This window comes from Trichechus manatus, unplaced genomic scaffold, assembly GCF_000243295.1.
Source record: "Trichechus manatus latirostris isolate Lorelei unplaced genomic scaffold, TriManLat1.0 scaffold00172, whole genome shotgun sequence".
NCBI lineage: Eukaryota > Metazoa > Chordata > Mammalia > Sirenia > Trichechidae > Trichechus > Trichechus manatus.
Window position 1 is genome coordinate 3,775,763 of NW_004444108.1, and position 13,690 is coordinate 3,789,452.

The 13,690-nt window shown below is 39.9% G+C and overlaps 1 protein-coding gene across 1 annotated transcript in view; it reads right to left on the reverse strand.

The window, feature by feature from the left end:
- The window catches only part of DST (dystonin), a 515,142-nt gene that overhangs the window by 422,803 nt on the left and 78,649 nt on the right, over positions 1-13,690 (reverse strand). Inside the window, exon 3 of the mRNA XM_012558529.2 lies at positions 12,477-12,677. Coding sequence (XP_012413983.1) covers positions 12,477-12,677 — 201 coding nt within the window. The remainder of the gene's footprint in view (positions 1-12,476; positions 12,678-13,690) is intronic.

Genomic DNA, 13,690 nt, shown 5'->3' on the forward strand with positions numbered 1-13,690 from the left:
TACAATCAGATATTTAATCCAACAGACTTCTCTCTGTTGGTGGAAATCACAGTTTCTACTAATTTGTCATCAATATAAGAAATGAAGCCTGACTAACTCTAGATCACACTTTAGTAAACTGTTGGCTAATCTTCTGTTTCACAGAGATACCAAAAAAAAAAAAAGTACAAGAACAAAAGCGAAAAAAAGGTGCCAAGAATCTTGGCTAATGATTTTTCTGACCCCTCTTTGTTTAAAAACCCAAAGAGGCAAATGAGTACAAAACTCCACTTTAAATCATGTATTTAGGTTAAATATATAATTTTTTCCCTTCTGAACTTCTGGGACAAACATTTGTGGTCAATAATGTGTAACCTTCTTGGAATGCAGAAGGAGGAGAAAAGGCTGAAAGTGATATGTCACAACTGCTTATTATCACAGATGAAGGGAAATGGTAATTCTGATAGTTAAGAAAAGGGGGCTTATTTTCAACACTTATGCCTGCAATTTAAAAAAAAAAATGATTTCTCTGTGGTTTCGAGTTCTACATAAAAGTTAATAGCACAAAAGCACATGTCCTGTAAGGACCCATTGCTTTTTTTTTTCCTTGAGTTGATTTATTAGGTAGTTTTAATCCAGGACAAAAATAACTCTAAACTATTATTTTCAATAAAAAAGTAATAATTTTAGGTTAACTTCAACAAACTCACAAGTTCCTAGCCATTTCATCTTTGTTTACGTATTATTTGATGGAGGGATGGATGGATGGGTGGGTGGATGGATACACAGATAAACAGACAAACAGATGAAGAATTTATTATGGGAGGGATAGACAGACAAATAGATGAATAATTTATCATGGGAGGGATGATAAATATTTTACATACTGGATTTTTTTTATTGTGGTAAATACATTTGTAACAAAACATCTGGCATTTCAACGTTTTTCACTTGTGCAATTCCTTAGTGACATTAATTGTATTCATCATGTTGTGCAACATTACCATTATCCGTTTCTAACTTTTTCCATCACCCTTAACAGAAGCCACTGGTTGTTAAAGATATCCAAGCCCAGCTACCCAGTTTTTGAAAAGCTAAATGGGGTATTTTGTTGTACTTGGCAAAACAGCTAAAAATTATAATCAGTTCTCAATTATTCATGTCCATTATTAACAGGGCTGATAGATAAATTCACAAATAATTCTAAAGCATCCTAATTAATGATAGTTTCACACTTTTTTAATTAAACTTTAAAGAGAGCCAGAATTGTGTAAATCACCAGCTTGCCTCCCTAATTAGGAACGGACAAGTAAAAGTATGAGCAGCAAAATGAAAGTAAATAATCTACAACTACAAAACCATCTCCTAAATAGAGAGTCACATAATGGAATATGATGTCAATATTAAAGATTAATTCAAATTGATTGGGCAACTCTATCTTGCATTTAAGCCATCATCAAAATTTCATGAGCTTTGTGAGAAGATACTGGAATGGAAGAATTCTACTTAGGATTGAAAAAAAGTTAAAGACTAGGTATCACTTGAGTTTCAATAAGACAATGTCAGGCAATGGGATGGCACTTTGTCCTTAGGGCCAGTTTGTTTTATTTCAGTAATGATTCTGTTCTAGTATCAACAAATCTATAAAGAACAGAGGTAACAATATCAAGGAAAGAATCAACTTTTAAATATTAAAATGAAAATAATATACCTATGTAATTCCTTATCTATTTTACATTATTTGTGTAAGTGTTAAATAATGGGCACATTTTATAGACCACTCACCAATATGGTATTATAAAAATGTTCTAAGTAAAACACCAACAAATAAGCAAATAGTTCTTTGTTAAAAAAAAAAAAAAAAAAGAAGAAGAAGAAATAAACAAAAAGCATCAAAAGATAGCCATAGGAATATTGCCCCTTTCTGCCTTTCTAAACATTTTCTAATGATAAAATATCCCGGAGATTTAGAAATGTTATTAACAAAAATTTAGACTTACTCTAACAGAAACAAAAGCCAGAACAGGGACTTAATGAAGCAAATTATTGATGATGCAAACTTCAAATAAAGATTTGTTTCTTTCTTTTTAATGTCTTCAAACTTTCCTTATGGAAAATTTCAAACTTAGACAATAACAGAGAGAAAAGTATAAAGAACTTCCATTTACACATCACCCAGCTTCAACAAGTATCAACCTCTAACCCAAAAAAACCCACTGTCGTCAATTGAATTCTGACTGATAGCGACCGTATAAGACAGAACAGAACTGCTCCATAGAGTTTCCAAGGAACAGCTGGTGGCTTTGAACTGCCAACTTTCTGGTTAACAGACATAGCTCTTAACCACTATGCCACCAGGGTTTCTAAATCAACCTCTAGCTAATGTTATTTCCATTATATCCTTACCCACATTTCCTCCCCCACTCCACTGGATTATTTTAAAGCAAATCCCAGGGATCTTATTATTTCATCATTAAATATTTTAGTGTGTACCTCTAAAAGATAAGGACTATTTTCAACAAAATCACAATACCATTATCAATCTAAAACATCAGTATAAATTTCTTAATATCATCAACTATCCAGACAGTATTCAAATTTCCCCCAATTTTCTCCAGAGTTATTATTATTTTTTTTTACATTTGATTTGTTCATCCAAACAAGGCCTACACATTATATTTAGTTGATGGGTCTCTTAAATCTAATATTTTAATCTCTTACTTTTTATTTCCCTTACCATTTATTTGTTGAAGAAACTAGGGTATTTACCTTGAGCTTCCCATGGTCTGGATGTTGCTAGAAGCCCTGGTGGCACAGTGGTTAAGAGCTATAGCTGCTAAGCAAAAGGTCAGCAGTTTGAACCCACCAGGTGCTCCTTGGAAACCCCAGGGGGCAGTTCTACTCTGTCCTGTAGAGTCACTATGAATTGGAATCGACTCGACAGCAATGGGTTTTTTGGATTTTGCTAACTGCATCTTCACTGTATCATTTAAGATATTCCTCCGTCCCTTATATATTCTGTGTAAATCTAATTAGAATTACCAATTTGTTATGATTTTGCTCCATTTTTTTTTTGGCAAGAATAAGTACTTTCATCAGGAGCCATATATAAAGTCTGGTTGTCTCTTCTGGGGTTGTTAGCCAGCATCAATGATCATTGTCTAAGTTCCTTATTTCATCAGAGTTTGCAAAATGGTGGCATCCTAATTTTATCACTCCTTCTTCCCTCACCAACTATTTGATTACTGTGTGGAATAATTCTTATAGCAAAGACAGGATAATGCTTGATTCTTTCCCTTTATCACTTTTCAGAAAAGTGAGTTGGTTCCCTAGCATTCCCCAAAGCCCACAAATGAGGTGTTTTATTTTTAAAAAATCATAAATTTTAAACATACTGGTGTTTTTCAATTCACTGTGATCGTTAGTAGGCACCTCTTCAAGTCTGCTCCTGGTCCCTTCTGACATGACCCCAGTACTCTTGGATGCTTCCTTGCTTTCTGTTTTGACAAGATGTGCCAGGCTCATTATATACTTCCTGTACGAGATCTGGAATCAGCTATTTCTCCAAGGAGTATGTGATGGCTGCTGTGTGTGCCCCGCCCAGATCTCCTTCACCAGGCCAGTGCACCCACCTCCCAGCTGCTGTGAGTGTTGGCTGCTAATGGTTCACATCTGCTCCCGTCTTCAGAGAACTCCCCTGGGATACCCCCACCCCCCAGCAGCCCAGGCCCAGTGACTAACTATTGGGTGGCAAGGGAAGGTGCATAAGGCCTGCTTCCAGTTAGGATTAATTCTGTTGTGTGATCTGTGCTCCGGTCCTCAACACAGGACCAGGCTAAAGCTAGACTGCAGCTGAGTCCATATCCTTGATTTTCGTCCCCTGCACTATCCTGTTTCCCTTACTCTCCTCCTGAGAGCTCTCCTGAATTAATCACTTTTAGAAGAATCCCCCTCTTAGGCTCTGCCAACAGAAGACACAGCCTTAGTTTGTTTCCATGAGAAATGATATTAGGATACCACTATCTGGGCACTAGTGATCTTCATTGCTACTGAATTGGTCATTGTTCAGAGACCTTTTAGTGGACAGAGCTAAGAATACTCTTTTTCTTTTTGTAAATGAGAAAATTCATTAGGAGATCAAACTGATATATCTAATTCAAATTTACAGTTATAGGGATTTACTACTCTGATTTTATACCCACATCTCTTCTTTTGCCCATTGGAAATTCTGGCTTCTAACAATATTAACATATCTTCTTATTTGCTAAATAAAGTTTCTGAACAGTTTTTTGACACAAGAACACAAATTGATTATGAAATAATATAATATTTTGAATTAATATTCAAGATTATATAGTTTTAGATCAATATAATTTATTCTAGACTATAATCCTTTAAGTACATGCAAATGTGCAACATAAAATTTCATTTAAAAAGTTGACTAAGAGTTTATATTCCAAATAGTTTCTGCTTTTTTAAGAGTAATAATACCAACTGCCATTTCATTCATATGCAACAATATGATGAAAGGTAAAATGTCCTGCCATCTGATACTCAATCCACAGTCACTCCTGCACTGGGTGCATAAGGACGTGTCCTCTAATTAGTAATTAAATCCTTTTCTTGGCATTTGCTACCTGTAATTATCTCTTGGTTACCTTGAGCCTTTATTGTGATTCTTCTGCCTCCCTGTCTGCAGTCACTCTGCTTTAATTTAGTTTTAACACCAAATTAATTTAGGTACCTGATCTTTATCCATCTTAGTAATGCTGAGTTGCACATAGCATAGGGTCAATGCTAATGAACCAGTGGTATTCCTCAGCATCAAACTTGATTATCTACTTTATCATCTGATAACTGAGTAGGATGTGTGGTGGTTGCAGCATGGACTCGATAGTATTAAACCAAAATGAACTTCCCAATACAATGGTACTCTACGGTGACCAGTACAGAAAATGCAAGCTCTGAGCAGGTTGTCCAAGATACAAAGCTGCTTCCTAGGAGTGAGTCACGTTGAGAAGGTAAATAATTCTGCAGTCTACTAAAATCTATATTCTTCTCCTGAAAATGTCTCACCCAATTCCCCAAGTGTTATCTGAAATAGAGCTCTCCTAAATAGGTTGCAATGATAAGGGATGGCTGACTCTAGCCTTATAACCCTGAGCCAGTCACTTATTCTCTGAGACTCAGTTTTATTATTAGTTCAATGTAGTTAATAACATATGTCCTATCCACCTTACAGGGTGGTTGTTCATAACAAATGAGATAATGAATCTGAACATGCTCTGACTTCATTATTTCCATTTATTCTCTAGAATTCCAAGGAAGAAAAGGAAACAAACATTTCCTTTAAGAGCTTGGTATTTGCAGACTAATTAAGCCAAAGTAAGGTATGAGCTACATAGTCAAGCCGTCCACAGAAGGGGAAGAGCCCTGAGGTTATGCAAATAAAGCTCCCTGGTCCCACATATTTGAAAAGGAAAGGGAAGACCATTTAATAACCTAAGCAGGAAAGGAACAGAGAAACACCCTACTATATTTTCAACAAGATCAAGGATGTGTACTTAGGTTTTTCTATACTCCAACAAGCTCCAAACTATGAAGATGACCTAAAACCTTGTTAATATTAACTTAAAAAACAAAAACTATGCAATTTTCCAAAATATCTTGCAGCCTTACATTAACCTAAGCTGCAATCAGGAAAGCAGAAAATTTCCTCGGGATTCAAAGACAGAAACCAACAACAGAAGGAAAAGAAGGATGAGGTAGAGGAAGAAGCTTAATAGCGGAAAGGACAAAGAAGGGAAAGAGTAATGAGTATGTCTGGGAAATCCTTTCCTGCTACTTTCTCTAGTCTCCACCTGAGTAGCCTTTTCTTTGTCTAAGATGCTGTTGGTGTTAGCTGCGATCGAGTTGTCCCCCAACTCATGGCGATCCTATGCACAAAGGGTTTGGACTATTGTGGCCCATAGGATTTTCACTGGCTGATTTTCAGAAGAAGATCCCCAGGCTTTTCTTCCTACTCCATCTTAGTCTGGAAGCTCTACTGAAACCTGTTCAGCATCATAACAACATACAAGCCTCCACTGACAGACAGGTGGTGGCTGCAGTGCACTGGCTGGGAATCAGACTTGGATCTCCTACATGGAAGGTGAGAATTCTACCACTGAACCACCAATGCCTTTTGCCTGAGATGAGTATCCTTAAATGGAAGTCAATAGCTCTGGGACCTGTCCCTGCCAGAAGCACCAGTATTTCTGAGGAAAGAGCTGGAAGTTATAATGGAACTCCAGTCCTCCTCCCAACTCCTCAATGATGGAAGACTCCAAGGCTCAGTCCTCAACTTTCTTCTCTATCTGTATTCACCTTCTGGGTCATCCCATCCAGTCCCATAGTTTTAATAACATGGTTAAGCACTCAGCTGCTAAGTAAAAGGTTGGCAGTTCAAACCCACCCAGGGGCTCCACAGGAGAAAGACCTGGAGATCTGCTTCTGTAAAGATTAAACCAACATAGTATAGCTAATCCTGCAACAATAGAGGCAATAAACAATAATCTACGAATGGACACATAGATAGATAGATATGCCAAGGTGAGGGAGGGTTAAGGGAGCACACCCACTGGCAGATACAGGTTCAGTGGGGGAAATATCTAAATACATGACTGTAGATGCTCCTTACACCTTAATATACACAATAGGGCACACAAGTGGCATAGTCAGGGAAATCTCTTAGAAACATAACTAATCACCTCACAGGATGATGTTCCCAGGCTCAAAGGCAAAGTACCATAGACTGAGGGGGCATCTACATGAATTGGCACGACATAATTCTTAAAACAATGTTCTACACCCTACTTTGATGAGTAGCATCTGGGGTCTTAAAAGCTTGCGAGCAGCCGTCGAAGATACAACTATCGGTCTCTTCCCATCTGGAGCAAAGGAGAGTGAGAAAAACTAAAGGCTCAAGGGAGCAATTAGTCCAAAGGACTAATGGATCACATGAACCACAGCCTACATGACCCCGAGACCAGAAGAATTAGATGGTCCCCAGCTACCACTACCAGCCACTCTACTGGGCTTACAACAGAAGGTCCTGGACACAGCTGGAGAAAAATGTAGAATAAAAGATCAAATTCACAAAAAAGATCAGACTTACTGGTCTGACAGAGACTTGAGGAACCCCCAAGACTATGGTCCCTGTACACCCTTCTAACTCAGAATTGGAGCCACTGTCGAAGTTTACCTTTCAGCCAAAGATTAGGCAGTCCTATAAAACAAACAATAACACACATGGGGAACGTGCTTCTTAGATCAATCAAGTATACGAGATCAAATGGACAACACTTGTCCAAAAACAAAGATGAGAAGGCAAGAAGGGACAGAAAAACTGGACGAATGGACTGGGAAACCCAGGGTGGAAAAGGAAATGGGGAGAGTGTTGACACGATCCAGGATTGCAACCAATGTTATGAAAGAATCTGTGTATAAATTTTTGAATGAGAAACTAATTTGTTCTGTAAACTTTCACCTAAAACAAAATAAAAAAAAAAATCCTTCAGGAAAAATAGATTAAACCAAAACCAAACTTGTTGCCATGGAGTCAAATCCAACTCGCAGCGACCCTATACAACAGAGTAGAACTGTCCCATAGGGTTTTCTAGGCTGTAATCTGTAAAGAAGGAACCTTAGTGGTGCAATGATTAAGTGCTCACCTGCTACAAAAAGGTCGGGGGTTTGAACCCACCAAGCTTCACGGGAGAAAGATGTGGCAGTCTGCTTTCATAAAAATTACAGCCTTGGAACCCCTATGGGGGCAGTTCTACTCTGTCCTATAAGTTGCTGTGAGTTGGAATCAACTCAACAGCAACAGGGTTGGGGTTTATGGGTAATCCATCAAGATTACAGCCTAAAAAACCCTATGGGGCAGTTTTACTCTGTCATATGGGGTTGCTATGAGTCAGAATCAACTGGACAGCACACAACACCACCAACAGTATGTGCTAATGATCCCCAAATCCAGACTCATGCCTTCCATGAAATCTACGAAATCTAATAGATATTTCAAACTTAACATATCCAAATCAGAAATGTTGATTTCTGCCCCTCAGCCCAAACCTGCTTCTTCTCAGTGTTTCAGAAAAGAGGACCACCAATCATTCGTGCTAAGCCTGTCTGTCTTCCAACTTCTAAGTCAAAGCTGTCAGGCTCAGTAATCAATTCCCAACAGCAGTGATTATCAATGTTAATTGTGGGACAGTCGGAGCCCTGGTGGTGCAGTGGTTAAGAACTTGGCTGCTGACCAAAAGCCTGGCAATTCAAATCCACCAGCCGCCCCTTGGAAACCCTGTGGGGCAGTTCTACTCTGTCTTATAGGGTCACTATGCATAGGAATCAACTCGATGGCAACGGGTTTGGCACGGGTTTTCCAGAAGCGAGAAGACAGAAGAACACGGGTCAAAGTTTTGCCAGCAGGGGGAGCAAGCTGTAGCTTGGGCAATGACCTGGGAGCAACAGCATTTTTTAATCAGATACTCTCAGTAAGAAAGTTTCCAAGAATCTAAGTCACCAAGCAAACGTAAGCAATGCTGCTGGAGCGTGCAAAAAACTGGAATCAATTAAACGTAATAGGAATAGAGCCAGTATGCCCGATTATTTTCAAGTGTTCTAAAACACTTTTATTTCCCTCTACCTGACCTCTAAAGGGCTCTGGTCGCACAGTGGTAAAAGCACTCGGCTGCTAACTGAAAGATCAGCGATTCATATCCACCAGCCACTCTGCAGGAGAAAGATGTGGCAGTCCGCTTCCATAAAGATTATAGCTTTGGAAAACCTATGGGGGCGGTTCTACTCTGTCCTATAGGGTCTCTGTGAGTCGGAATCGACTCGACGGCAGTGGGTTTTGGTTTGGTTACCCCACCTCCAACCCCAGGCACATAGATATTTCTTGGGCCTGGGGATTGCTACTCATCAACAGGTTAGCCTGAGTAGGCCAGAAAGACACCTGTTACTTCCAATGCACTCTGCCACAGAAAGGGAAGGTTTTGTAAACTGCACGGCACAAATGAGTCTGGTTTTCAATACCATTTTAACACAGCTTTTGATTGATGTGATGGTTGAAATCACAAAGATCTCATCTGTATCTACTATCTAAGCAGGAAGGAAAACTGAGACTAAAGGGATTAAAATACTTTAGGAGGGTTGATTAGGATAAATATCTAGCACTAGAAATGTGATCGTTTGGAATTCTCCATTCTTTACTCAAACCACTCGAAGTCAGATTGCCTGGGTGTAAATCTTAGCTCCATCACCAAGTGACCTTAACAAGTTTCCTCTCTGGAAAGTGAGCACCTACCCCAGAGAATTGCTGGGAAGATTAAATGAGAAAACACAGGGAAGACTACACAGAACAAGGCCCAGAATGTAGTAAGCATGCAAGAGTTCTTGTTATGATGATGATGATGTTTAAAAACTCAAAAATCAGACACTCACAAAAAAGCGTTTTAATATCAAAATACTGAAGAACAGAAGGAGATATAGATCTAATTATCTTTTCTGCACCATGTTGTAGAAAATTCATAAATGCCCAGTGACATGTTTTAATATACAGTATAAACCACAAGACATACTTGCTGAGAGAAAATCAGGATCAATTTTTAGTCTACTCATCCTTAAAAACATCTAATTTTCCAAAGGAATGAAATGAAAAAACACATATATCATGTTTACTTAAGTGATCTCCATTACAAATTCTTAAAGGTACCACACCAAAAACAACCAAACCCATTGCCATCAAATCGATTCCAACTCAGTACGACCCTATAGGACAGAGCTGAACTGCCCCCATTCGGTTTCCAAGGCTATAAATCTTTATGGAAGCCCATGGAGCAGCTGGTGGGTTCAAACCACCGACCTTTTAGTTAGCAGCCAAGCACTTAACCACTGTGCCACCAGCGCTCCTTTCTTATAGGTACATTTGAGTATAAATTATGAATATACAACGATAAGTAAATAAATCAGAGCATTCAAAGACGCTAAAGTATAATGCACTCCATGTGACATGCAGCCCACTTTCTCAAGAGAATGGTCCTAATGAAGGCTGGCTGAAACTGCACTGTCACATTTTCTGAGTCACTTTCCTTCTCAGCTACATCCTATTTAAGTCTTTCTCACTCATGGGCCTGTTTCTTATTCAGATTGCCACTAGAAATGTCTGGAGTGCTTCAAATAAAGTCATTCAAATAATTCTGAATCACCACGACCAAGCTACAATCAGATTTGTTTTCATGGCAATGTGTGGTAACAATGATTTTCTCCAAATGTGTATGTTAGAAAAGGCCCAGGCTTCAGACATATGTTGAAGAGTCACTCGAGCAGGCCTATTGACTGAACCTAACCAAATTCAGGAGTGGCCTCAGCTCAAGCTGACATATGGCATAAAAACAGGGAAATGTTAGCAAAGGCCATAATGTTTCAGAAAGCTGCACGGGACTAATGTGAGACAAAGAGCCAACAGGCTCCTCACTACCAACTCTCCCAAGCTCCAGTCTCCAAGAACACTGAGAGGAGATGGAGGAAGGGAGCTCCAGATGCCCCAGAGAATACGCCTCAGAATGTTGTTTTTTACTAAGCAATAGCCTCCACTGCTATTTCCCACCCTCTAATCTCTCTCCCTTCAATCCATCCTCCAGCAGCAGAGGGTGAAGCCATTCTCAGAGTGTAATTCTCCTTAATTCCCATCAGCAGTGATTATCAATGCCAGCAGAGCTCCATGGGTTACGCCCAAGTTCAAGCCCTGATCACATCATACCTAGGCTACTGCCAAAACCCAAACTGTTGCCATGAAGTCGATTCCGACTCATAGCAATCTTACAGGACAGACGAGAACTGCCCCATAGGGTTTCCAAGAAGCAGCTGGTGGATTCAAACTGCCAACCGTTTGGTTAGCAGCCAAGCTCTTAACCACCGTGCCATCAGGGCTCCTGGACTACTGCAGTGCCTACTTAACTGGCTCCTGACTTCCTCCACTCCAATTCATCCTGCATGTGGCTGCCAGTTTAATCTACCTAAAATAGTGCTTTGGTCATGCTCCTCACTTGTTCCAGTGTCTCCATGAAGCATGTAAAATAAAGTATAAACCCAGTGGTCATCTGAAACGTATTCTGGCCCCAGTCTCTTCTTCCAGTTTTATCTTGTACTTTTCTTTTACAATCCTCTACATCTAGCCAAACAGTTCTCAGTACTTTTGCTCATTCCACCTCCCAGAACTAGCATCTGTTGACTATTCAAACCGAAACCTAAACCACTGCCATCAAACTGATTCCAAGTTACAGTGACCCCATGTGTTACAGAGTAGAACTGTTTCATAGGGTTTTCTTGGCTATAATCTTTACAGAAGCCGATCACCAGGCCTTTCTTCTGCAGTGCCGCTGGGTGGGTTTGAACCTCCAAGCTCTAGGTTAGTGGTCGAATTCCTACCCATATTTTTAAGCCCAAGTCAGTCCCACTCTTCCAGAAAGTGGTATCCCCTGACCACGCTATTTGAAGAAAGATAATACCTTTCCATCCTCTGAATATCTATAGTGCTGACTACCTATACCACTCATTTCATAAGCTACATTTTCATGTATAAATATCAATCACTCATTTGACAAATTGCATTAAGTGGCTAGACGCTAAGAGATGTTCTAGACCAGATGATAGGGCCCTCAAAGAGCTTACAGTTGAGGAAAAGTAGAGGAAAGGAAGGAGCTACCATATACTGAGCATTTATTCTATGCAGGTCACCGTGCCTTGGTAAAAAGTCCATGCGTCAGAACAACAATCAAGAAAAAAAATCAGAGGACATAAAACAATGTGCTCAGGAAGCAAGAAGGAGGTGGAGACCCAGTTAGGCCCCAAATTTCTTAGGAAAGGCAGTGCTACAGCCAACAGAGACACAGGGCACTTGGTTAGAAAAGGAAACACAGCTACCTATAACTAAAGGCCCCAGCTGAGAAGGCCGAGATGCTTAAAGAGCCACCCTGGGCTGAATGCCAAAAGAAGCCCAGACCCTACCGTCCAAGAGCCTCCTGGAGAGATCCAGCTACCACCTCTGACTCCAGCCCCAGCTTGCCCTCCACTGCATCTCCTATCCTAATCCTGGTTTTTTGGTTGCCCCTCTTCAACTCTGATCTTATCTTTACCACATCTCAGCTTACTGACCCCACGGCTCCTATCCTCCTTCAAGATCCCAGCTCCATTCTTGCTCGGAATTCACCAGCTTTTATAACAGTCTGCCTGACAGTGACTAACTCCGGCCTCTTCAGGAACTATCTGCTCCAGCGCCTGCTGTGAAACCACATTTCCTTGTGAGTAAACTGCCGCTTATTGGGGATAAAAACAGGATAAGAAACAACCTGATAGTTTAAAACTCATCTGATAATTTTTTTAAATTAAGCACATGACCACACTATTTTACAATGTATTTAATATCTTTATAAAAGACCATCTCTACTTACAGGCCTTCTGGTTGAAGCACCTTGAACAGAGTGATAAAATTCTGGCTGCACTCGGCTACTTCTCTTGATTCTTCGTTTCCTCACTGCATTTTCTTGCTCACTCTGGTGGTGAACTTCCACAAGGGGCTTTGCTTCTTCCAGGCGGGCAGCTGCAGCCGCTGCAGCTCGTCTTCTAATATGCCGAGGGCTTGCTCTGAATCCCTGTGACAGAAGACACAACCGAACAAATCCAGGTTTGTATTCAGTCTGGAAGTTCTCTGCGGCTAGTTATACAAAGAGCTCCAAAAGTGACCATGCTCAATGAGATCATTCACATTCCCAAAGTGAGCCTGTAGAAGGAGGCTCGACATGCAGCCAAGATTTGTCTACAAGTGTTCTAAATAGCACCTCCGTGCTCTGGGGCTCAGAGTTATTCCACATTAAGAAATGTTTTAATCCATAAAAATCCAGGCCTGAAAAAAGGCAGGTGGGCATACTGCTTTAGTTAAATATAAAGCAGACCGCGTATGAAGAAGGGTATTTCCACTTAGGTATGAAGCAGGGTATAGACAGCAGGGTTGAATATCATTCCAGGGTAAAGTACCACTCTACATTCCTGAGAGCAGACTCTTTATGAAGGAAAGAAAGCAAGAATGCAAAGCATTATTATAAAACACCATAAAGGAAGATCTAAAACTAAAATGGAGACAGTGTGATGGCGTAAAGGGTATATAAGCTTTGGAGCCAGATGGGCCTGGGTACAAATTATGACCTGTTAGTTGTAGCTATGCAATTTATTAAGCATTTCTCACTCCAAATGTTCTAATCTGTAAAATGTATAACATTCTACTCATCAGGCTTTTTAAGTTTTAAATAAGGTAATATATGTAAAATTTCAAGCACGGTATCTAACAAAACAAAAAAAGAACAGTTGCTGTTGAGTTAATTCCAACGCACAGTGATCCCATGTGCGTCAGAGTAGAACTGTGCCCCTTAGGGTTTTCAATGGCTGATTTTTTGGAAGTAGATTGCCAAGACTTTCTTCTGAGGTGCCTCTGGGCCTCAGAAGAACCGACTTTTTGGTTAGCAGTGAGCACGGTAACCACTTAGGGACTCCATCTGGTAATATCGTAGATGCTTAATAAAATGCTAATAATTTTCATTCTCTTTCAGAGTAAGGCAAAATAAGGACAACTCATTACACAACAGAAACAACTTCAACTAAGCCATATTAT